Genomic DNA, 24,896 nt, shown 5'->3' with positions numbered 1-24,896 from the left:
ACAGTTAAGTGGCAATACACAGTCCTAAGAATTTCTATTTTTCTAGGTAGATATATAAAACTAATATTACAGGAATATAAATATTTTGTCCAGGTTTCATTCTGGGGAAGATATAGAGCTGAAAATATGTTACAATGTGAAGCTTCATTTGTAAGTACATAAAGAGTTTTAATTGCAATATACATGATACTATATATAATAATTTACAATTCATTCGTACAATGTAAAATATACAGTATGTCCATTTAGAACATCTCCAGTGAAAATATACACAAATAAAAATATACAATAAAATGTACAAAGCAATATCATTGCATTATATTTACAAATGTACATAAAAAGAATGAATAGAAGATGGGTGTGTAGTTTACTTGAGTTTTATTGACAAAATCATTAAATATGTAAAATCGTCTTGGTTTCACACGAGTCTCTGAAATTTACCGTTAGCTGTAATAATATGGCGAGAACATTCCATATGGATACACTGGAACATATGAAGGGAAATGACCACGTGACTGGTGTGGTGGCGTCATATGCGTCGGTAGCTTGGCCTGTGACGTATTCGTTGGTGACGAAGTGGGACCAGTGCGAACATAGGGAGCTGGGACTACCTGCGCTGGGGATATTGGCGGAGGCATCATTTGACCCATGAATCCGTACTGTGGCATCACTGGAGATAGTCCCATATAACGGGGAACCTGAGGAGAATTATCGTTCATTCTCCTTCGCCAGCGCGCTCGTTTGTTTTGAAACCAAACCTGTGAATAAGAGCCATTCAACTATAAATAACATCAATGATTTGAATATTCGAACAATATCAATAATTCCGCCATTGCAAAATGCAACACAGAGAATATGGTTATATATTATGTACAGCCATAGCGCAAAAGTGTACAATATCGATATCAACAACCAGGAAAGATATAAGAGGGAGAGTTGCTGCCCTTGTTTGGAGGATCGTCTTCAAAAGTCCCCGCAATTAATAAGTAATTCTTCCCCTAAACAAGTGTGTGTTTAATATTGTAAAAGGTTTAGGACTTACAGGAGGAGATAAAAAGTAACTACTGTGAGATAAAATGATGCTCATTGTGAGTTAACTTTGCTTTGTGTTTATGTTCATTTGATGACAACTCACTCTCTCACCTTATTAGTCTAGGTCCGTAGACATCTAACTACGTGAAAACCTGGCAATTGTAAATAAGTGTGCTGTAACTGTGTTGTAAATGTGGTGTTACATGATTCAAACTAAAGGACACTAAGTAACCATATTGTATCGTTTACCCTAGAAATCTAGAGAACAAAGCACTATTCACTACACCTATAGAACTCAGCACTAGTCACTACACCTAGAGAATACGCAATCTCCGAGTTGCCCAATAGTTCTTTCCCTTTGTGGAATTCTTACGCACAGTGAGACGCAAAACATACTATCGTCCACACGCGGTGGGTACAAATGCTTATCGCTGCCTTCATTTATTGCTTAAAGGCCGATTATCAGACACCATACAACCACCCAAACTGCAGGGACACACAATATTAGTAAGTTTATTAGTATTTGATAATAAAATGGCTCGAACAAAAATCGCTATTCACCATCTTTCTTTGATTAAAATATCACTCGTGCAGATGAGGAAATAAAAAATAATTTCACATTTAATTTAATGGCCTAATTCAAACAAATGTTATTCTTGGTATGGTCAGTTTAATGTATACCAACGGCTGGTATAAACAAAATTTACACTTCCATTACTTTTATCCATTATATAGCTAGCATATGATATATGTACACTGTACCCACCCAAGCGTTCAACAGAACACTGAACGTACCTCCATCACAGAAGAGCTGATATCTCGGAAGTTGCGTATTAGGCACTAGTCACTACATCTAGAGAATTAGGCACTAGTCACAACACCTATAGAGAACTCGAAACTAGTCACTACACCTAGAGAACTCAGCACTAGTTACTACATCTAGAGAATTATTCACTAGTCATTACACCTAGAGAATTAGGCACTAGTCACTACACCGATAGACCTCAGCACTAGTCACTACACCTAGACACCTCAACACTAGTCACTACACCTAGAGACCTCAACACTATTCACTACACCTGTAGACCTCAGCACTAGTCATTACACCTAGAGACCTCAGCACTAGTCACTACACCTACAGAACTCGGCACTAGTCACTACACCTAGAGAACTCAGTACTATTCACTACACCTATAAACCTCAGCACTAGTCACTACACCTAGAGACCTCAACACTAGTCACTACACCTAGACACCTCAACACTATTCACTACACCTATAGACCTCAGCACTAGTCACTACACCTAGAGACCTCAGCACTAGTCACTACACCTACAGAACTCGGCACTAGTCACTACACCTAGAGAACTCAGTACTATTCACTACACCTATAGACCTCAGCACTAGTCATTACACCTAGAGACTTCAGCACTAGTCACTACACCTAGAGACATCAACACTAGTCACTACACCTAGAGAACTCAGCACTAGTCATTACACCTAGAGACCTCAGCACTAGTCACTACACCTAGAGACCTCAACACTAGTCACTACACCTAGAAACCTCAGCACTAGTCATTACACCTAGAGACCTCAGCACTAGTCACTACACCTAGAGAACTCAGCACTAGTCACTACACCTAGAGAATTAGGCACTAGTCACTACACCTAGAGAACTCAGTACTATTCACTACTACACCTAGAGACCTCAGCACTAGTCACTACACCTAGAGAACTCAGCACTAGTCACTACACCTAGAGAACTCAGCACTAGTCACTACACCTAGAGAACTCAACACTAGTCACTACACTTAGAGAACTCAGTACTATTCACTACACCTAGAGAATTAGGCACTAGTCACTGCACCTAGAGAACTCAGTACTATTCACTACACCTAGAGAACTCAGCACTAGTCACTACACCTAAATACCTCAGCACTAGTCACTACACCTAGAGAAATCGACACTAGTCACTACACCTAGAGAACTCAGTACTATTCACTACACCTAGAGAACTCAGCACTAGTCAATACACCTAGAGACCTCAGCACTAGTCACTACACCTAGAGAACTCAGCACTAGTCACTACACCTAGAGAACTCAGTACTATTCACTACACCTAGAGAATTAGGCACTAGTCACTACACCTAGAGAACTCAGTACTATTCACTACACCTAGAGAACTCGGCACTAGTCACTACACCTAGATACCTCAGCACTAGTCACTACACCTAGAGAACTCGGCACTAGTCACTACACCTAGAGAACTCAGTACTACTCACTACACCTAGAGAACTCAGCACTAGTCACTACACCTAGAGAACTCAGCACTAGTCACTACACCTAGAGAACTCAGTACTAGTCACTACACCTAGAGACCTCAGCACTAGTCACTACACCTAGAGAACTCAGCACTAGTCACTACACCTAGAGACCTCAGCACTAGTCACTACACCTAGAGACTTCAGCACTAGTCACTACACCTAGAGAACTCAGCACTAGTCACTACACCTAGAGAACTCAGTACTATTCACTACACCTAGAGAACTCAGCACTAGTCACTACACCTAGAGAACTCAGTACTATTCACTACACCTAGAGAATTAGGCACTAGTCACTACACCTAGAGAACTCAGTACTATTCACTACACCTAGAGAATTAGGCACTAGTCACTGCACCTAGAGAACTCAGTACTATTCACTACACCTAGAGAACTCAGTACTATTCACTACACCTATAGACCTCAGCACTAGTCACTACACCTAGAGACCTCAGCACTAGTCACTACACCTAGAGAACTCAGCACTAGTCACTACACCTAGAGAACTCAGTACTATTCACTGCACCTAGAGAACTCAGTACTATTCACTACACCTATAGACCTCAGCACTAGTCACTACACCTAGAGACCTCAGCACTAGTCACTACACCTAGAGAACTCAGCACTAGTCACTACACCTAGAGAACTCAGTACTATTCACTACACCTAGAGAACTCAGTACTATTCACTACACCTATAGACCTCAGCACTAGGCACTACACCTAGAGACCTCAGCACTTGTCATTACACCTAGAGAACTCGGCTCTAGTCACTACACCTAGAGACCTCAGCACTAGTCACTACACCTAGAGACCTCAGCACTAGTCACTACATCTAGAGAATTATTCACTAGTCACTACATCTATAGACCTCAGCACTAGTCACTACACCTAGAGAACTCAGCTCTAGTCACTACTAGAGAACTTTTCTCTAGTCACATAATCATTACATCTAAAGAAATCGGCACATTTATCCAACTGCACCAATAATCACTGGTATTAAACTGTTGATAGTAACGATCGTTACTATCATCCCAAGATGGCGGAAGGAAATTCCGAAAAGACCGGCTCATATGAACAGAAAATTCGTCGTTAAAAAAACAGCTAGGATGATAGTAACGGAAATGAATGATGATAGTAACGTAAAACTTTCGTTACTATCATCCCCGCTGTTTTTTCAACGACGAATTTTCTGTTCATATGAGCCGTATAAAAGATAAAATAACACCTGATCGTAATTGTTGCTAGTGTATGATATTTCTTACCTACATATCATTCGCAAATAAACAATACAAATAGATATAATAAGTAAATGTGGTCTTTCCGGAATTTCCTCCCGCCATCTTGGGATGATAGTAACGATCGTTACTATCATCAGTTTAATACCAGTGAATAATGGTGTTTACTTTTATTATTTCTCTACCGACGAAGGAGACTTGAGCTTTGCGCTTCGCCCGTCTGTCTGTCCGTCAGTCCTGCAAATCAGTTTTCCACACTTTTTCTGTTTTTGCAGATATTCATTTGATATTTGGTACATTGCTTTGCCATGACAAGTTACAGATCAAGTTTGAATCTAGTTTTGGTCCGTTGATTTTTCACAAAGGTATGGCCCTTGGACTTAGAAATATCGCATGAATTATCAGTTTTATGCACTTTTTTCTTTGTGTTTGCAGATATTCATTTGATATTTGGTACATTGCTTTGCCATAACAGGTTACATATTAAGGTTGAATTTGGTTTTGGTTTGTTGATTTTCCCTTAAGTTATGGCCCTTGGACTTAGCGTGAATTTTCAGATTCCGGACTTCGAAAAATACTGAATTATCAGCTTTTCTGACTTTTTTTTGTGCTTGCAGATATTCATTTAATAATTGGTACATTTTTAGTCTCCTTCTACAAAGTTGATGAGAACTAGTATTGTCACATCCACACCAGCTTAAAGTTTATATCCAAGTTTCTTATTTATGTAGATAAGAGTACTACACTCATTAAAAATTCTAGCAAAGTAATACAATAATGTACACTAAATTATTCATGATCACCTACATTTCACCGTTCATTGACTTGGTTAAAGACTTTAACCTTACTGTAAATTTGTCTTTTTTCCCTGGTCTAGTTTTTGTACCTGAATAGTAGTTGATTTCCAACCATTCCTATCCTGATTACCCAATTTTCCTGTTTACCATAACCTACATAATGAACTTCGAATATTGTTACGGGCCAGTAATTTTTGCGACCGGTAGTTGACGATGTATTGCCATGCAATACTCTCAGAATGCTTGTTACATATGATGTTATATTTATTTACGTTTTATCTCATTCCCATTCATATGTTCGATATGCCCCAATAAACTCGACATCAAAGACACCGCGGAGTCTTCCACATCTGTTTCACTTTGGATATTTCCATCTATTTTATGACAAACGAGATGATTTCAGCTTCTCCATCGTCAACTCTCCATAAGAGTATTCCATTAGTACCTGCCTGTGATGTTTATGTCTCTCAACTAATTCGATACGCAAGAGCATGTTCTACATTTGATCAGTTTTTACTCGAGGCAGCCTACTGACAATACTTCCTATTACCAGCCCATCAGAGTTATCGCGCTTTGATGACTCTTGCGCGTCAATAAAACAAGTCTCGCGAGCAAGTGCGAGATTACCGGGACATAAGCAAAACGTTGGTACCCCCCCCCCCCCTTTTTTAATATATATATATATATATATATATATATATATATATATATATATAAACATGGTGCCATGGTAAAATAGCCATTAGTCAAGTTGCATTTTAAAAAATCTAACACTAATATATAAGACTAATGTGTTTTTGAACGCCATCACATCTGTTTCAAAAATCGATGTTTTATATCCGATTTCCATCGACATATGTAATTTTTGAAATAGCTTAGATGAAGTTCAGAAACATAGCAGTTGTGTTAATTAGTGTTATAAACATCTCAAAATTAAAACAAAATTGCAGTTTGACAGATGGGTAATTTATTTTCTAATATTAGAAAAGGAAGGGGGGGGGGGGTTACATGTAAAACTTATACTGTACCAATTTATACTTACAAAGTTCATGCCATATGAACCTGCACTAATTGTATGATAAAATATCTTCATAGTCTGACAGAATAATTTTAAAAGCATATGAACCCCCATTATTTGCAAGAAGATTTCTTTATGTTGGATGTGCATAGGTAAAACCTTTACAGTTCTTCTTGCAGTTGATGCTTTATATCGGTCAAATTTAGCAAATTCAGTACCTATGCTCCCTCACATAGTTTAATAAGTTTGTCTTTTTTCTTGTTAAAATAATTAATTTTTTTTTAACTTTAGAATTTTGATCAGTGTTGTGTTTTGCAGTTGATTATAATTCGTATTCAATGCCATATTTGTTTACGTTGTCCCGGTAGCACGACTTTACGCGCCTTTAATTTGAAGAGTTCCACTAATGGAAATCAAAAGTATTACGTTGATGTTACAGGGGTTTCAACAGTCTCGTTTAAAGTCAGCATTCCGCAAATTCTATAGTCGTTATAACGACTTAATTAACAAAAAATACAACCTGTAATTAGGTCGGATGCTGTCTGAGGTGTTTCATACTAATTGTTAGGCCGTTCTTTACATACTAACTATTATTGCCCACGTGTGCTGTGAAAGAAAACGAAGAAACAGTAAAAACAATATGTTTCCAAACTACATTTGTGGAACATAGTTGTATTTGACGGCCGTCAACTCGAGTCAGGAATTTCTGTTCTATTTTAAGACTTGTAAAGGGGTATAGCGCACTTGGTATGCAATTTCGCCTACATAAATACCTTTTTCTTTAATATCATTTTTTACAAATATTCTGCTATACAATGTCAGTTTATACTTGTGTTTACCCAAATTATTTAATAAAGATATCGATATGTTAAAAATATGTTTATTTGATAAGCATAAACATCACCGTGATTATATAGAGTATTTAGTAGATGTAACGTAATGGACTTAAAAAATTGCAAACTGTTGCGAAAGGCCACCATAAACCAGAAATAAAACACTGAAATTGTTTTACTTGATTATGACTGTATATAAGTCCGTTTGAGGAAATTTGGTTTAAGGTGGCCCTCTTGTTGAAAATGGATAAAATATGAAAAACATCGTTCTCAAAATTTACCTTGAGATTTAGCAGCCTGTCAAACATTAAACCTTTAAACTTACATTCCTGGGTGGCCTAGTGGTTTAGGTACTCGGTAATCTTACACTTAAACTATACATCATTCCGAGTTCAAGTCCATTATTTTTCCAATTTTTTTTTTCTTTTTCTTTTTTGGAGGTTGTTTTCTTGAGGGGTGTGTGTTTTAAATGTGATACATATATTATAACAAATATTAGTCATTTTCATCATAACTTCTAATATTTGCAAGTTACGACTTAAAAAAGGAAATTTATTCCGAGATCACTGTAGTTCCGTTTGTTTACACATGTTCCTGTGTGCACAGGATTTTCAACTTGAAACTGTAATGTGCCTTGTGGCTGACGAAAATCTAAACAAATACTACAAGAAAAAGGACATAAATGCACAGCATGTAATAAGTAAAAATAGGTCAAGGGAGGAAAAGAACTGTTATACGGTTTGACTTCTCAAAAGAAAATATAAAAACTCCTGTAACAATTAACTGTCATATGACATTTAGGCAAAGCTAAACACTCGAATTATCAACCAAAGGCAAATGAACTGATGACATCTAGCTATTAAAGGCGCTGCAATCATGTCAGAAAAAGACAGTGAGTTAAGTAATGCCAAATGTAAAAGGGTTGTTGTTTAATATGAATGCACCTATGAAAATATTGTACTGTTCATCATTCCGAATAGGAAAATGGTTTATTAATTAAAGAACGACTCATATAAATGCCAGTAATGCTAAACTTCGGCAGTTATTTATCTTGGGTAACGAAATATCAAAAACGTTGGCCTTATATATAAATATAACACGCCAGTCTATTATTGGAAACCGGTGTTTTCCATTTAGATTTCTGAGTCGGCCATTTCGTCAGCAAGTTCTTGTTTCGGTTTGGTCGTTTTCAAAGAATAGCATAAAGAACAGCCATAGAGGTAAATCAATAGTGTTGATAACAGTGACGAAAATACTATATTTATTTGTAAATACAATCGGGATAAAAAGTGTCCAAAATGTTTCAGAAATGAATCGGACCTGAAGATGACATAAAATTGAAACGTATACGAATTTGATGCACTCTGATCCCGATGTTGAAATCTAAACGTTTTTTACCATATGCTATATGTACAATAGTTATTAGATCTATACAAACCCTTAGAATAGAATTACAATGTATATTGATTTTCAATTTTTGACTATAGGAGATCTACCATAATTTTGTTTTTTGTGTGGATTTATTATTATTATTTTTTTTTTTTTGAATTGTCAATCAGTTTAAGGTAGTTCTCTACATCGTCATAATGGCTAACTTCCTTTAAAAACATGGATGAAAAAATCGATATCAGCAATTATTCACTTCTCTTTTTCCATTTAAATACCTAGCCGAGTAGCTCAGTAGGTTAGAATAGCGACTGCTGAACTGTAGGTCGCATGTTCGAGCCCAGCAGGGGTTTTAAAAAAAATTTCAGATCACCTGCTAAAACTGTATTTTTGACAAAATAAATTTGAAAATTTTCAACTTCAAAATATTGTTGTACATATCCTCCACTTTTCAGCTACATCAAATTTCTCTGGTGTAGCATACCTCCTTAATTAATCCGTAATGAGTCAACGTATATTATAATATATTTGTATTTTTTCTTCAATTATTATTTTTGGATTTTGTATTCAACAGATTCGTAAGTCGTTTCCATTTCATCTTCAGGATTGATTCATTCAAACTAAAAGACACTTGTGTATCATGATTGTTTTATTCGTGTTTTCAGTATCAATAAAGTAATGAGTTATATGGTTGAATTTGCCTGCTGACACAGGTTCAGTATGAGCGGATATAGCGGGGAAAGAGATGAGGACACTGGTCAGTCGTCGCCATTTCCACCGTATCAAACACCATACCCAGGGTAAGATTAAATAAATCATGTACAAGATAATCAGCATTCTAAACTATTTACAAGAAGCACACAGACGTGATTTTATATGTGCTTCATTGTAACGTTTAACAATACATGAGTTGAATTCAAAATAGTTTTGTATTTAACAGGATACTAGATCGGAGTTTTGGGGATAGTGATCCTTTTTTCTTTCTGCTGAAATTTGCTACCTCAAATTTATTTCCACGGCAAAAACAACAACAACAAAAAGAAGACATGGGCGACAAAGATGAATTTGACAATGGATATTCAGCAAAGTCGAGGAAAATCACGGAGAATCAGAGCTGCGAAAGAATCCAACCAATCTCACAGCTTATGGAAAAAACCTCTAAACACTATAAGAAACCACTTGATGGTATATGGTGCAAACAACAAGAAAATATAAAAGATGAAGAGGAAGAAATAAGAAACATATTTCAAGATGACGAGGTAGATGATGCGGAACTTGAAGTTGACGGTGAGTACCGGTACCCAGATTATTTTGGTGTCCGTAAGACCGACGAGTGCCAATTATCTCCAGCTGAAACGATAATAAAATATTTAACAAATCAACGAAATAACTCAAAAGCTACGATAACAAATGAAAGAAAGAAAGATATCAAATGTGACAAAGAGGAACCAATATTAGAACCCGTTAACAACACTTTAAACAACCTCCCGTCAGAACTGTCAAGTCCAGCTAGAACACTAAGTCAGATTTCATCAAATACGAATCCAGCTAGAATACAAAGTCAGATTTCATCAAATCTGAATGACTATCATCGCAAAGAAAGAACATTGGACAAGTATATGAATGAAACCCAAGAATCCATGCTAAACAGCAACTTAGAGCCAAAAGGACAAAACCAGGAGAAAACCGATCCCGATCCAGTCATAGAACTTGCTAAAGACGAATCTAACGGAGAGTCTGTTGGGCAAGACTCTACAGGCAGCAATAGTTCTCGTAAAACATGCAATAGTTTAAGCTCGCAAGATACGGATGGAGCAAATGAAAGCGAAAATTCCTCTTCAGATGATTTTGATGATATTGATGAAATGTTATACGACGAAGATGAAATGTACATGGACGGTGGGAATTATACTGTTAACGATATGTTACCTACTATACCACAGTCGGACAAGAAAGCACATGATACAAAAGGGCTAGGTGAAAATGCGGGGCGATACAGTAAGTGCAGTATTTCTTTAGATTCTTTTTTGCATTGGGATATTTCAGTTGATGAATTTTAGTAGTGGATGCCAGTGATATGATCGTGGTAAATGTGCTATGTATATAAATGTTTATTTTTTGGTGTTCAAAATATTCCAAAGTGATATGCTCTACAGAACCCATTAGATCGTCTTGAGTATATACTATGATATGCCGTAAGCGACAAACATAGATATACATTTGCGGTACTTCACCAACAGCTGGTGAAGTTTCACAATCAGTGAACAATTCTGGACGGGACGCAACAGTAACGGCATGTTTGGAGACATTGAGGGTCAGCGCAACATAAACGGAGACCTGGGATATAATTCCCATAACCCGCTATAATGAGAGATGAAGGTAACAAAAAAGTTCAATATCTCATCACAATCTCTGTATTCTAAGCGACGGTTCAAGCACTTATCTACATCCAAGCAATGGTTCGTATTTTATATATATAGCGGACCTCTCTCTACATTTCTATTTAGACCAGCTTGTGCATGATGATTTGTGTGGAAGCAATCATTTCCTTATTATTAAATAGATAAAACTTTGTTTGCAAGATATCTCAGTTTCAAAATCACCAAGACCCCATTCAAAAAATCACCGCAATCTTAATACACATAGCAAATACCTGTAAATGTATACCTAAAACCTCGACAAATTCTACTGTTAAAGAACCATAGTAAATAGACGAATGTCATGAAGCAATTAAAGCTCGTCAAAATGCGGAAGACCATTCAATAGATCACCTTTGCTTTATATTTGAACAATTTTATATCGAGCAAAGGCTCGTAGAACCATAAATAAAAGTAAACTAAAATATGTAAAAATATTATTTTCGAATTTAATGCTGCATATTCCTTAAATAAAGTTTGGAATGCGATAAAGAAAATTATTGGAAAAAGTCCCGGTAAAAATATCAACATATAAAGGTGTGGAATTAAGTAATCACCGATAAAGATATATTAATATATATGTACATGTACGTAGCTAATGAAAAGGTGAAAATAACGAACAGTGGTCAATCTAACTCTTAGAATACATAATTAAGAGTAGGGCATTACTCCTAAGCACCGAATCCCACCTTTTGTATATCCAAGGGTCCGTGTTCGTCCAACTCTTTAATTTGTATTCCTAATAGAAGTTATGAGATTGATCATTGTTCGTTATCTTCACATTTCACTAAAATATAGTCACTGCTGCTTCAGTAATTAAAATCGACGTTTTCTCTACATGACTTCCGGGAGCAATCATTTATACCGGCGAAGCAACCATTTATACCGCCGAAGCAACCATTTATACCGGTGAAGCAACCATTCATACCACCGAAGCAACACCATCTATACCCCCGAAGCAACCATTTATACCGCCGAAGCAAAGGCTATCCAACTTGCCTTTGGGTAAATCAAAATTTCTAATGACAAATAATTCATTATATTCTTGCTTGCAGTCAAAAAGCAACATGAATATTGATCATCCATGTATTTTAGCACTATCTTCTATAACTAAACAAGGTAAAATAGTTGACTTCTGCTGGATTCCAAATCATATTGGTATCCATGGTAACACCAAAGCAGACAAAGCGGCAAAAACTGCACTTCAATATGATATAGTGCATTTTAAACTTCCTTACACTGATCTAAAATGTTTCATAAACTTCCTTTGGCAAATATATTGGGATTTCTGTGACACAAGTAAACTTTATACTATTCGAAATAAGTAAACAAATTGTTCAGCTTTGTATTGAGACGTCAGGAAGTGATTATTTCAATACGTATCGGTCATTCACAATAGACACATTCTTACTTGACAGAAAACTTCAGCCTGAATGCATATCTTGTGACTGTCCTTTAACTATACACCACATCGTTTTAGAATGTAGTAATTATTCGCTCATACAAATAGAGTTTTTCATAATACGCAATCAAAATATTGACAATCATATCATTATCAGACTTTTACAGAAATGCAATTTTTACAGAAAAATATGAATAATTGTTACAATTATACACGAAATGTTATATTCTTTACCTGTTTAAATATTTTTATTTTTATGTCCCTCGTTTCGAGGATCACACGCCCCTTGGCACGCAGAAGATCATTTCTCTGATGCTCGAAAAAAGAATTAGCTTACTGGGAACCATCAGGAGAAACTCCAAAAACTCTTCAATACCAAACATATTGCATATTATAGTTCACCGCCATAAAATGGCTGAAATGTCACCAAAACAGCGTTAAATCCCAAACAATAAACGAATCAACGTTAGCAACTGATGTAAATAAAGCAACATCTGCATGCAAATGAAGCGTTTCTAATAATGATAGTACTACAATAGTTCCAAACCATATGGATCTTAGTAAAAGAGTATCAAACTAGGAAGAATTGTTTTAGCTCACTAAAACTGATGTCTCCCCTTCCATTTACCATAGTTTTTAACAAAAATAGTTTTAGGTATCATGTTTAAAGTTGAAAGTTAAGAGTTATGGTACATAACAGTCACATAAATGTGCTTTAACCAAGGAACATTGTTGTAAACATATGATTGTAAATTAAACTTACCAACATACCAAATGTCAAAGACCTATGTCAAAAGACAAAAAGTTTTGGTTCGGACAACACTCAATGTCAAAGGTCATCAAAATGACACGTGACACACTATCTTATCATGGTATACCAACATACCAAATATTAAAGGCCTAGCCCAAAAATTCTATTATTTGACCTTTGCATAAAAGGTCCAAGGTCATCAAAAATGGCATGTGACACATTATCTTATCGTGGTTTATCACATACCTAATATCAAAGTCCTATGTCCAAAAAAAAAGTTATGGTCCGGACAACAAAAATGCCCAAAAAATTCTATTCGACCTTAACATAAAAGGTCCAAGGTCATCCCAAATAGCACGTGACACACTGTCTTGTCCTGGTATACCCACATACCAAATATCAGAGGACTGTGTCAAAGACAAAAAGGTATGGGCTGGACAAAAAAGAATGTCCAAAAATTTCTATCATATATAGGACCTTTACATAAAAGGTCAAAGTTAAAGGTCATCAGAAATGGTACACGAGACACTGTATTGTCATGGTATACCCGCATACCAAATATCAGAGGCCTATGTCAGAAGGCAAACATTGTATGAGAAGCGGAAGAGTACAATTCACACTAAAACAACATGTACCCCTTCTGGGGACACATAATTAGGAAAAGTAACGATAACGAACAGTGATCATCCTCATAAATCCCATTACGAATAGAAAATTATAGTAGTGAAAACACAGACTCTTGGACACACCAGAGATGAGATAATGTGCCTAGTAGGAGTAAGCATCCCCTGTTGACTTATCACACCCGCCGTGAGGCCTCTATCTTGATCAGGCAAACGGAGAAATTCGCAGTCAAGATCGACCTAACATCATACAACATTCAACCTAACGACAAGCTGTAATTTGCGAAATGCTGACTTCATATGAGACTGACACTGTTGAAACTCCTGTAGTTTGTCTTGATTTAAACAATTCAAACGTAGAACATGCTCTCGGGTATTGAATCAGTTGAGAGACATAAACACCATATACAGGTGATAATGGAATATTGCTACATAAATGGGAAGTTGACGATGGAGAAGCTGAAGTGACACCGTTTATCATAAAATTGAGTTGTCAGTTTGCCATGAACGTCTACACTGTATATTCACACAAAAGCAAGGCAAAATTGTTTGCTGCATTTTAAAGACTTCCACACAAGAAATGATATTGATTCTCCTAACTGGGTCTGAAGAAAGGCAGAAGATGCACGGCATACTTTTTATTTGCTTGCACATGACTTTCAAGTGCAAAAAATGCTTTGTTCGACGAACTATTTCATATACAACACACAAATTACATTATGTATCTATAATTGATACAGGAATTTTACTATGGGGTAATTGAAATTTAGAGTATGAAACTAACATGTAATAGCAAAATTTTCTTTTCTGTTCAGAAATTCTTATAAATTCATGATTGTTCATGTAATATACCGGAATCATATGGTATATTTATATATGATTTTTTGATGTTCTGTTTATCGTGTTTCATGACGATTGTAATGTATTAGATTATATAAGGGTAGAACCTCGTAAGTTGTAAGAACTGGTATTCGAACCTTTTGTAAATTACATATACAGTAAAATATGTTTAATTTAAATCGTAACTCTTGGAGCAATTAAGTAATCCTATGTGTGCATGCAAATATATGGTTCATAAGAAATCAGTCTTACTTTTAGCTTATTTTCCGGAATATCAAGTTCTTCTGAGAGATGTTCCATTTTCTCTGCATCGGGATACGGATTATCGTGGAATACCTATTACAATAAATGAATGGTTCTTAGGATGTTTGTACTGTTAATTCTTAAATTTATCTTATTGATTGATAAAATACGGTATGTAATACATGTACCTTTTCTAACGCTTGTACTTGACGAGGTGTGTAATTGGTCCTTGTCTTTTTGCGACAAAGATCCTCTGGACTGATCGTCGGCGGTGAATCCACGCTACTGACAGAAGAGGGAGTCGACAGGGAAGATTTCCCAGAATTCATAGAAATGTCACTGTCTCTGGACGTGTCGCCCGTGATGCTCGTGTCTGTAGCGTCGTTGATGACATCGACCTCTGTGTCTTAATGGAAATCAGATAAAACTTACATTATGCGGCTGTTTACATGTATTCTGAGAACATCCGTAGTTAATGACATGATTAAATGTTCAAATACCAGTCTCAAAATTTCAAATTTATTTTCAATGGGATTTCCGAAAATGTGATTACATTACCTTCTTCACATGACTTTTCAGAATCCGCTGGTGACGACAATCGTCTTTGACAGACTTTCTTTGTCTTTTCGTTTTGTGTTTGAAGTGTTGACATGATTGGAGTCTGTCGACTAGGAGTGAGAGAGGTCGTATTGCTGTCAGGAGCATGGGGTGCTTGCTGCGATTCCGGAACGGGCAATCCATGTAACATTGGCGGGTGGTAGAGAGGTAAATAATGTGGTGGGCTATAATAAGCCTGTCTGTGACAGGCGTTTTCTGGTGTTTTATGTCGGGGTTCTAAATTGGATACATTACTTTCAGAGTTCGAGTAAGGGACGAGAGAAGAGTTGGTCTGGTCATTATGAAAAGTTTTCAATACGGGAGCCGTTTGATTCTGACTTATTTCAGGCCTTTGATTTTGCGTTCCAGAGAGACGCCTCTTTTTGCAAGGTTGTTCCACCTCAATCGCCGGCTGAAGTCTTTCAAAATTCAAATCGACTCTGTCAGATTCTGTTGTTGTACCAGTAAACCTGTAAAATGGTGGAGCAAATGTCCTGCTGCAGCCAGTAAATGTGTGAGAAAACATGTTTGGCACGTGTTCGAATGAGTCTTTTAGGGAGTTGACCTGTGTTTTGTGAAGAGTTTCTTCCGCCCTGTTTGGATTATATCCATGACCATGTAATGGTGCGTATTTAAAAGAGTTTTGCGCACTGAATCCATTTTCATGATGCCCCATGCGCAGAAAACTATTTTCATCCGAGTTCTTCTGTGGAATCACACTACCTTGGTTGTTGTTTATTTCCGTTTCCGGTACCTCGATAGGCGGAGTTCTATTGATCGTAGACAGTGGGTGACGAAAACTATCGATGTGAGCAAGATTCAGTGACGCTGCCACATTTGCATGCGTTTTTGAATTGTCTGATGGGACCTCGTTGTGCGTGGGTAACATTTTCTCCCCAGTCCTTGCTTTAATGAACATGAAGAGCACCACCTTAATAACAATCAAATTTCACTTCTAAACGACGTGCTGTATCCTGTAATCTGAAAGTGAAAACAAATGTTTAACGTTTTAAGCGGCTTCGGTGTAGAATTACATGCAGTTACATATGAGATCACATTTCAAGATATTTTAACATCAATGTGGCTTCCACCCTGTTATTGCCCTAACGTATTATATCCTGTTATTACCCTGACTTATTACACCCTGTTATTACACCCTGTTATTACCCTGACTTATTACACCCTGTTATTGTCCTGACTTATTACACCCTGTTATTGCCCTGACTTATTACACCCTGTTATTGCCTTGACTTATTACACCCTGTTATTACACCCTGTTATTGCCTTGACTTATTACACCCTGTTATTGCCTTTACTTATTACACCCTGTTATTGCCCTGACTTATTACACTCTGTTATTGTCCTGACTTATTACACCCTGTTATTGCCCTGACTTATTACACTCTGTTATTGCCTTGACTTATTACACCCTGTCATTGCCCTGACTTATTACACTCTGTTATTGCCTTGACTTATTACACCCTGTTATTGTCCTCATTTATTACATGGTTGAGAACAAAAGTTTAGTATTTGATTATATAATCTATCAATGAAGTTTTAATTTCAAAGTGTATATATTATTTTAATCTGAGAATTTAAGTATGGCTAAAGGGAAGTAATTATTCTGAAATATCGTATACATTGTACGTGTAAGCACTAGATTAATGCTAGTTATAACACTGAAAGCAGCTGTTTTCATTTATATGTTATAAATACAGAACTGAAGTGATAGACTTTGATCGTAACTTATTGTTGATGAATTTCGAATTCAGTTTGGTAATTAGTCTTTCATAATGATTTTTGGAAACGACCCTTAACATCATGGTTCCTAGGCAATCATGATGGTCAATGAGAATTCTTGAGTTCAGAAACCAATGTGGCTTTTATTACCATGGAGGTTATAAATTGTGTTTGTTGACAAGACTGCATAAAACTACAACTCGGATTTCGATAAGATTTTAATGCTATTCATTTCATCCGTTGGTCTTTTACTAATTGATTCAATCGATTGATTACCCAATATTCATACATTATACTTCATTGAATCTGTAACAAAAAATCTGTACAAAGTGAAATTGATTTTTTTTCCCGGAATAACGTGTACAAGCCAAATCTACCACGCTTTAAGTCGTTTCTGAAGCTGTAATAATCACCATAACCCTAACCAGCGTTAGCATCCCAATCCCATACATGTCCCGTGCGAATGAAGGAATCAATTAGTCTCAACATTTTCAGAGAAAAGTAAAGAAGAAAGAAAAAAAAAATAAATAGAATATTTCTTTTCTAATGCACAATCAATATATGGATCACAGTAGAACATATATTAGGGGTCCGTGTTTGCTCAACTATATATTTTGCATTGCTTGTGGGATTTATGAGATTGATCACTGTACGTTATCTTCACCTTTCATGTACATGATAGTCGGTTTAAGAGCTCTATAGAGCTCATGTAATATTTGTGTATGTTTATATACAGGGCTTTACTTACATGTATCGCATTCTTAAATTTACACAATTATGGGCGGTGGATGTTAATACAAAACGAACAAATAATTTACATAAACATTCTGAAATATATAACACAAATTTAAAATAGAATCAATACATTGAATTTTAAAATCAACAGACTCCGTTGTAAAACGAACGCAATCATCAACAGAATCGACGCTACATGTAGATGGCGTACAAGAAAGAGAACCAATACACATGGATTATCGGGTCGGCAGTGGCGGATTTTAAGGACCCCCCCCCCTTTCTTTTTTGCCACAAATTTATAAATAATTATGTGAGTACAACTCCAGATTTCGCACTCAAAATGGCTGAGTATCTTGACTAATACTTGACTTTCACTTCCCCCTCGGAAATCCTGGATCCACCACTGTGGCACATGTGTCTTAAACTACATGTACGTAATCATTGAGCCAGAACAACTCGCTTCCAAGACATATCACCTTCAAGGAAGCCAAATTCATGAAGACGGATACTACATATACGTGTATATAGTAAAATAAATATATTTCACCGCGTGGGATTTAACTTTTGACTACAATTTCTAAATTATGTCCAATTCAGAGTGAAAACTTTGTATAGATTTATATAAAGAGAAGCAATATATCACAATTTTTCAACATCTTTGAAAATACACATGTTCTTGTGTGTGTGTGTGTAAGAACCAACAACACTCAACATCCAAAGTGTCGGATCTAATAATAGATGCGAGGTCAAATAAATAAGGATATAAAAAGCACTTAATGACTAACGACACGAACAGCAGTGAATTGTCTGTTTTCTTTATTTTATTTCATCATTTTATTTTTGCAGCAACTGTTGTTTGTGTACCTCAAATTTTCGACGCAACCCGCGGTTTTATCAAGAGAGTTTTAAATAACCAACAGTGTCGTCACCGTTTCAGTGCTTTTATCATTTCTTTTCTGGCCTTGTAAGTTTTTAGATCTGACAGTAGGGTGTTGTTGGATTTTCGTGCATATCAACCTACACATCCAATTTTTTTTTTCGTAGCAAGTGTCCTTAAAGAGAACCATAGCCCCTGATAAATATATTATGTATTAGCATTGTATTATGAATTTAGAAAGATTGTATTCAATTATCTAAGACTAAACTATTTTTGTCCTTTTCCCCCCTTTATATTACAACATTAGAGCATTCTTTGCCCCCTCTTTCGTAACAACCTGAATCCCTCACTGTATTTTGCTTACATTGCTATTCAATACACTTGAATTCACGATAAGAATGGAGACAACTCGGATACCTCCGGTCTAGGAGATTTTAATCAAACTTCCAGAAATGTTGAAAATTCATCTCAAGGCGGCCCCCAAACCTCCTGCCTTCATTTTGCGTGCACGTTGAATAGCTACGCCCCATAAATATCAAATAAATTTCTCTCTAATGTCCAAATATTCTTTAATATTGGAACTTTTCAATGAGTAAACTGTACACAATATGTCTGTGTGATTAGATGACAGTGTAGCTTTAAGTTATTTTACAAGATTACAACAAATATTATAGTAGAGAGCTTATCCCGTGACCAGCTGGTGGATACTGAATAAATCATCGAATAGTTAGTGCATTGCATGTGGATTCACAGTAACTGATTATATAGAAAGAATTGTAATTTATTAAAGCATAGTCTTCTCGATACTGTGATCTCATTCTGTTTGACAGGGCACACAGAAATAATAAATTGTATTTATCATAAAAAGTATATATGAAATAAGAAGCCTTATTATTCACATAAATAGGAGGTTGTACGAAATCAATCTATAATCGTAAAATATTTTAATAAAATTAGAAACCTTATATCTAAAGAGAAGCAGATCCCTCACAAACCAATTCATGAAAGTCCACCCACCTGAGATTATCTGTCCACAGTTGTAAGTTTCTCTGAAGAAATCGTAACTACTTCAATCCGCAGACATAATAGCTTGTGATTACTTTTTAATTTAGGAATCGCTGACCGCGCATGAGCAAGGTCTATATATCTATTATAAAGGACGTGTGGCACTCACGAGTTACTTTGGTCTTTTCAAAAGTGTCACGCTTCAAAGAGATTCTCTGATTAGTTCTCAAGGAAAGTTACCCAAAACCTTGATCGGTTTTGTCAAACTCTGCTGGGTTCATTGTTTTGTCTTGTTTATTTAGTGACTCGTGTTGCCCGATTTCGAGGGTGTTCTATTAGTGAATGAGTTCGTGTAATTAAACAATTAAAATTGATATAGGAAAACATACTTATTTCATTGAATTTACTAATTGAAGATCTTGCATATTTTTCAACACATAATCAGTGACAGCGATGAGCACATTTACATACTTGAAACAAAGTCCTTTATATATCGATATATGAAAAAAATTAATTGAAAAAAAAGTTCGACAACGTCATTTGAGATCTAACCTAGATGTTCATTGTAATGGTCAAATCATTTATTACGGACCATACCCGGGTATTGACGAGTCGGTAGTTTATATTGATAAAATGACATCACTTTTACTGAAAACAAAATTCTATCATGTCATAACCCCCCCCCCCCCCCCCCCCCCCGATATGCCCGTGTCCAATAATGATTGGAGCATCAAGGGAGTTAATATGTACAGTATACGCCTACACCGCATATTGTTCAATTAATTTTAAGACATTTTTAAGAGTTTACCATGCTTAAACACACTTGATACACATGGGGGGAAATGCATGGATGCATGGGTTTATATACCTAGAGTTAGTTTGGTTATACAGTAGTAAGTACAAATATAAAATTCCTTGAAAATAATAAGGGAATTATATATCTTCTATGTTGTTCAAAAGTTGAAATATACCCCCCCCCACCCCCCCCCCCCCCCCCCCCCCCCATATACATATGTAACTCTATACAAACTTCAACCAATATTTTAGATTTGACAAATCATAAGAATGAATTACATCTTATATGGTAAACTGTATTTATTCATAAAAACATGAATTTAGTTTTCATTTTCATCATTTTTGAAAAAAAGTTTGTATGTACATGTAGCGAGTGTCGTTAAGATGACCGTCTTTAACCAACTTGAATTGTGTCGTAATTATGTTTCCGCATCCCGAGTTTTTAGTCCTGGACAGCACCATATAGATGTAACTCTTTTATCAGAACAATGTGCACTGGTCAAAGAACTGACAAAAGCTTGTACGAATACTGTATAAACTCTTCAATGGAAAATCATAGGCCCATAGGCTACATTGTTCACCAGAGAGAGAGTATTTCCCCCATACAAAATTAAAGTAAAACTATGGCCCCATCCTTGTCACACAAAGCAGGATGCGAGCAAACTTGGATCTACATCACACAAGGACGCTTACACCTTTTAAAATTCACATATATCCCTATGCTGTTCTTGAGAAGGATTTCGAGGAATGTCCCCTATAATCCCTATGTTACATGTAAATGTTGAACACCTTATGGTCGGTCCTGTCCTGTACCATTGATACACATTTGAGAGTACCCTACATGAGAATATACTTGTGTATCAGTCCCCGGTACTGAGATATGTACCCTACATTAGAATATGCTTGTGTATCAGTCAGACATCCCGGTACTGAGATGTGCGGGTTTAAGAGAATGAGATAAAAATAAACTACTTTTTACTATTCTTGGGTAATATTTTGAACCGCATCTGATGTTATAACGGGTGAATAAAACTGAATATACTGCATATATAAGAAAGTTCGACATAACTGGTGGTAATTTGATATACTGTACTCTTGTGACTTTTAAGAAATTTTCTCTTATATTTCTGTGTAACATGTTGAACCTCCCTGCGATCCCATCCTAAATCACGACAACATAAAGCTGTGTGCATATTTTCTCTACATGTTGAATCCTTTTGGTTCTGGAGAAGATTTATTTCTATATTATAATCAGGGGCGGATCCGGGAATTGCGGTTACGGGGGCGCAATTTTATGAGGCAGGTGGTCTGGGGACCGCCTTGAGGCTGGCTGCTACAATTACCTGCATAAGGCTAACATAGGTTTAATGTGTTTTGTCGTATTCTTATTTTATGTTCATTTCGCTACACCGAGTCTGACTAAAGCCAATCCCTACTAATTCACTTCGTTGTACAACGAAGTGAATTAGGCCTAGTAAGGGCTGGCTTTAGTCAGACTGCTACACACCTCCCTCAAAGACACACCTACTGACAAGGTTTAATAGTTATAAGACACACCCACTGACAAGGTTTAATAGTTATAAGACACACCCACTGACAAGGTTTAATAGTTATAAGTCACACCCACTGACAAGGTTTAATAGTTACATGTATAAGACACATCGACTGACAAGGTTTAATAGTTATAAGACACATCCACCGACAAGGTTTAATAGTTATAAGACGCATCCACTGACAAGTTAACAGTTATAAGACACACCCACTGACAAGGTGTAATAGTTATAAGACACAACCACTTACAAGGTTGTATAGTTATAAGACGCATCCACTGACAAGGTGTAATAGTTATAAGACACAACCACTTACAAGGTTTTATAGTTATAAGACGCATCCACTGACAAGGTGTAATAGTTATAAGACACAACCACTTACAAGGTTTTATAGTTATAAGAACACCCACCGACAAGGTTTAATAGTTTTAAGACGCATCCACTGGTGGCCGAGAGGTTAGAGCGTTCGCCCCGCATGCGGAAGGCCGGGGTTCGAATCCCGGCCGCGACAGACCTAAGTCGTTAAAACAGGTAGTGACAGTTCCATCGCCAAACACTCGGCATCAAGTGTGAATGTCACGGGTCCTCAGAAATGACATTAAAAACGGATGACCCGTGTCACAGTAGGTGTGGCACGCTAACGAACCCTCACTGTTTAATGGCCGTAAGCGCCGAGCATAGGCCTAAATCTGAAGCCCTTCACCGGTCTTGGTGACGTCTCCATATGAGTGAAATATTCTCGAGTGAGACCTTAAGCAAGATACAATCAATCAATCAATCCACTGATAAGGTTTGATATATAAGACACATCCACTGACAAGGTGTAATAGTTATAAGACACATCGACTGACAATGTTTAATAGTTATAAGACACATCCACTGAAAAGGTTTAATAGTTATAAGACACCTCCAATGATAAGGTTTAATAAGACACATCCAATGACAAGGTTTGGTAGTTATAAGACACACCCACTGACAAGGTGTAATAGTTATAAGACACATCGACTGACAATGTTTAATAGTTATAAGACACATCCACTGACAAGGTTTAATAGTTATAAGACACATCCACTGATAAGGTTTAATAAGACACATCCAATGACAAGGTTTGGTAGTTATAAGACACACCCACTGACAAGGTTTAATAGTTATAAGACACACCCACTGACAAGGTTTAATAGTTATAAAACACATCCACTGGCAAGGTTTAATAGTTATAAGACACATCAAATGACAAGGTTTAACAGTTATAAGACACATCCACTAACAAGGTTTAATAGTTATAAGACACATCCACTGGCAAGGTTTAATAGTTATAAGACACATCCAATGACAAGGTTTAATAGTTATAAGACACACCCACTGACAAGGTTTAATAGTTATAAGACACATTGACTGACAAGGTTTAATAGTTATAAGACACATCGACTGACAAGGTTTAATAGTTACATGTATAAAACACATCCAATGACAAGGTTTAATAGTTATAAGACACACACCCACTGACAAGGTTTAATAGTTATAAAACACATCCACTGACAAGGTTTGAGAGTTATAAGACACACCCACTGACAAGGTTTAACAGTTATAAGACAAATCCACTGACAAGGTTTGATAGTTATAAGACACACCCACTGACAAGGTTTAATAGTTATAAGACACACACACTGACAAGGTTTGATAGTTATAAGACACATGTAATGACAAGGTTTAATAGTTATAAGACACATCCAATGATAAGGTTTAATAAGACACATCCAATGACAAGGTTTGATAGTTATACGACACACCCACTGACAAGGTTTAATAGTTATAAGACACACCCACTGACAAGGTTTAATAGTTATAAGACACATCCAATGACAAGGTTTAACAGTTATAAGACACATCCGCTGACAAGGTTTAATAGTTATAAGACACATCCAATGATAAGGTTTAATAAGACACATCCAATGACAAGGTTTGATAGTTATAAGACACACCCACTGACAAGGATTAATAGTTATAAGACACATCCAATGACAAGGTTTAACAGTTATAAGACACATCCGCTGACAAGGTTTAATACTTATAAGACACAGCCACTGACAATGTTTAATAATTATAAGACACACGCACTGACAAGGGTTAATAGTTATAAGACACATCGACTGACAAGGGTTAATAGTTATAAGACACATCCAATGACAAGGTTTAATATATAAGACACATCGACTGACAAGGTTTAATATTATTTGTTTGAATATCATTTAGGATTTTCACCCTTTTTAAATGTGACTTTGTATGCCTTTTGGGTCCAATATTGGTAATAGATAGAGTCTTACTTATTACATTACTTACTTTCTTGTACTATCTTTTCTATCTTTTTTGTTGACTGAAATATCAAATTGTGTGTGATACAATCAGATCTTTGATTAAGATTGCAGCCCTTGATCTGCACCTCTGATTGTGGAATTTTTATTAGGCACTCCCACCTCCCATTTTTCGTATGGATGCACTTTGAATATGAAAAATAAGTCGAATATCAGCGGAAATAAAACTTTTGAAAGGTGGGTGTAGATCCTATCCCTATAGCCAGGAAAAAATATGTGCGACAGACGATAAAATTCAAGACCATGCCGGTACATGTAAATCAAAGAGTGATCTACAATGTATTGCAATTGGTCTGCGCCCATCGTCGTCTGTCGTGCGTGATAAC

General features: G+C 36.3%; 2 protein-coding genes across 3 annotated transcripts; one reads left to right on the top strand and one right to left on the bottom strand.

Moving 5' to 3' along the window:
• Window positions 1-216: 216 nt before the first annotated feature.
• Window positions 217-16,385, bottom strand: LOC125667656 (uncharacterized). The gene is made up of 4 exons (XM_048901244.2): window positions 15,458-16,385; window positions 15,088-15,305; window positions 14,909-14,992; window positions 217-758 (listed from the first exon to the last, which is right to left on the bottom strand). Exons 1-4 carry the CDS (start codon window positions 16,383-16,385, stop codon window positions 444-446), a joined length of 1,545 nt encoding a protein of 514 aa, XP_048757201.2. The 3' UTR covers window positions 217-443.
• Window positions 8,369-11,208, top strand: LOC125667657 (uncharacterized). Of its 2 annotated transcripts, none has more exons than XM_048882623.2 (3): window positions 8,369-8,457; window positions 9,337-9,423; window positions 9,564-11,208. In XM_048882623.2, exons 2-3 carry the CDS (start codon window positions 9,344-9,346, stop codon window positions 10,681-10,683), a joined length of 1,200 nt encoding a protein of 399 aa, XP_048738580.2. In that variant the 5' UTR covers window positions 8,369-8,457; window positions 9,337-9,343; the 3' UTR covers window positions 10,684-11,208. The 2 variants fall into 2 exon arrangements, with proteins under 2 accessions (XP_048738580.2, XP_048757202.2); XM_048901245.2 differs by having other exon boundaries at window positions 9,289-9,423.
• Window positions 16,386-24,896: the final 8,511 nt, after the last annotated feature.

This window comes from Ostrea edulis, chromosome 7 (assembly GCF_947568905.1).
Source record: "Ostrea edulis chromosome 7, xbOstEdul1.1, whole genome shotgun sequence".
NCBI lineage: Eukaryota > Metazoa > Mollusca > Bivalvia > Ostreida > Ostreidae > Ostrea > Ostrea edulis.
This window is presented reverse-complemented; position numbering and strand designations above follow the sequence as displayed.

Excerpts from the sequence above, each read along its gene's own strand:
- LOC125667657 (XM_048882623.2), top strand. The coding sequence starts at position 9,344 with ATGAGCGGATATAGCGGGGAAAGAGATGAGGACACTGGTCAGTCGTCG. Across the intron at positions 9,424-9,563 it reads TATCAAACACCATACCCAGG|GATACTAGATCGGAGTTTTG; the intron begins GTAAGATTAAAT and ends TGTATTTAACAG.
- LOC125667656 (XM_048901244.2), bottom strand. The coding sequence starts at position 16,385 with ATGTTACCCACGCACAACGAGGTCCCATCAGACAATTCAAAAACGCAT. Across the intron at positions 15,306-15,457 it reads TGAAAAGTCATGTGAAGAAG|ACACAGAGGTCGATGTCATC; the intron begins GTAATGTAATCA and ends ATTTCCATTAAG. Across the intron at positions 14,993-15,087 it reads AAGTACAAGCGTTAGAAAAG|GTATTCCACGATAATCCGTA; the intron begins GTACATGTATTA and ends TTATTGTAATAG.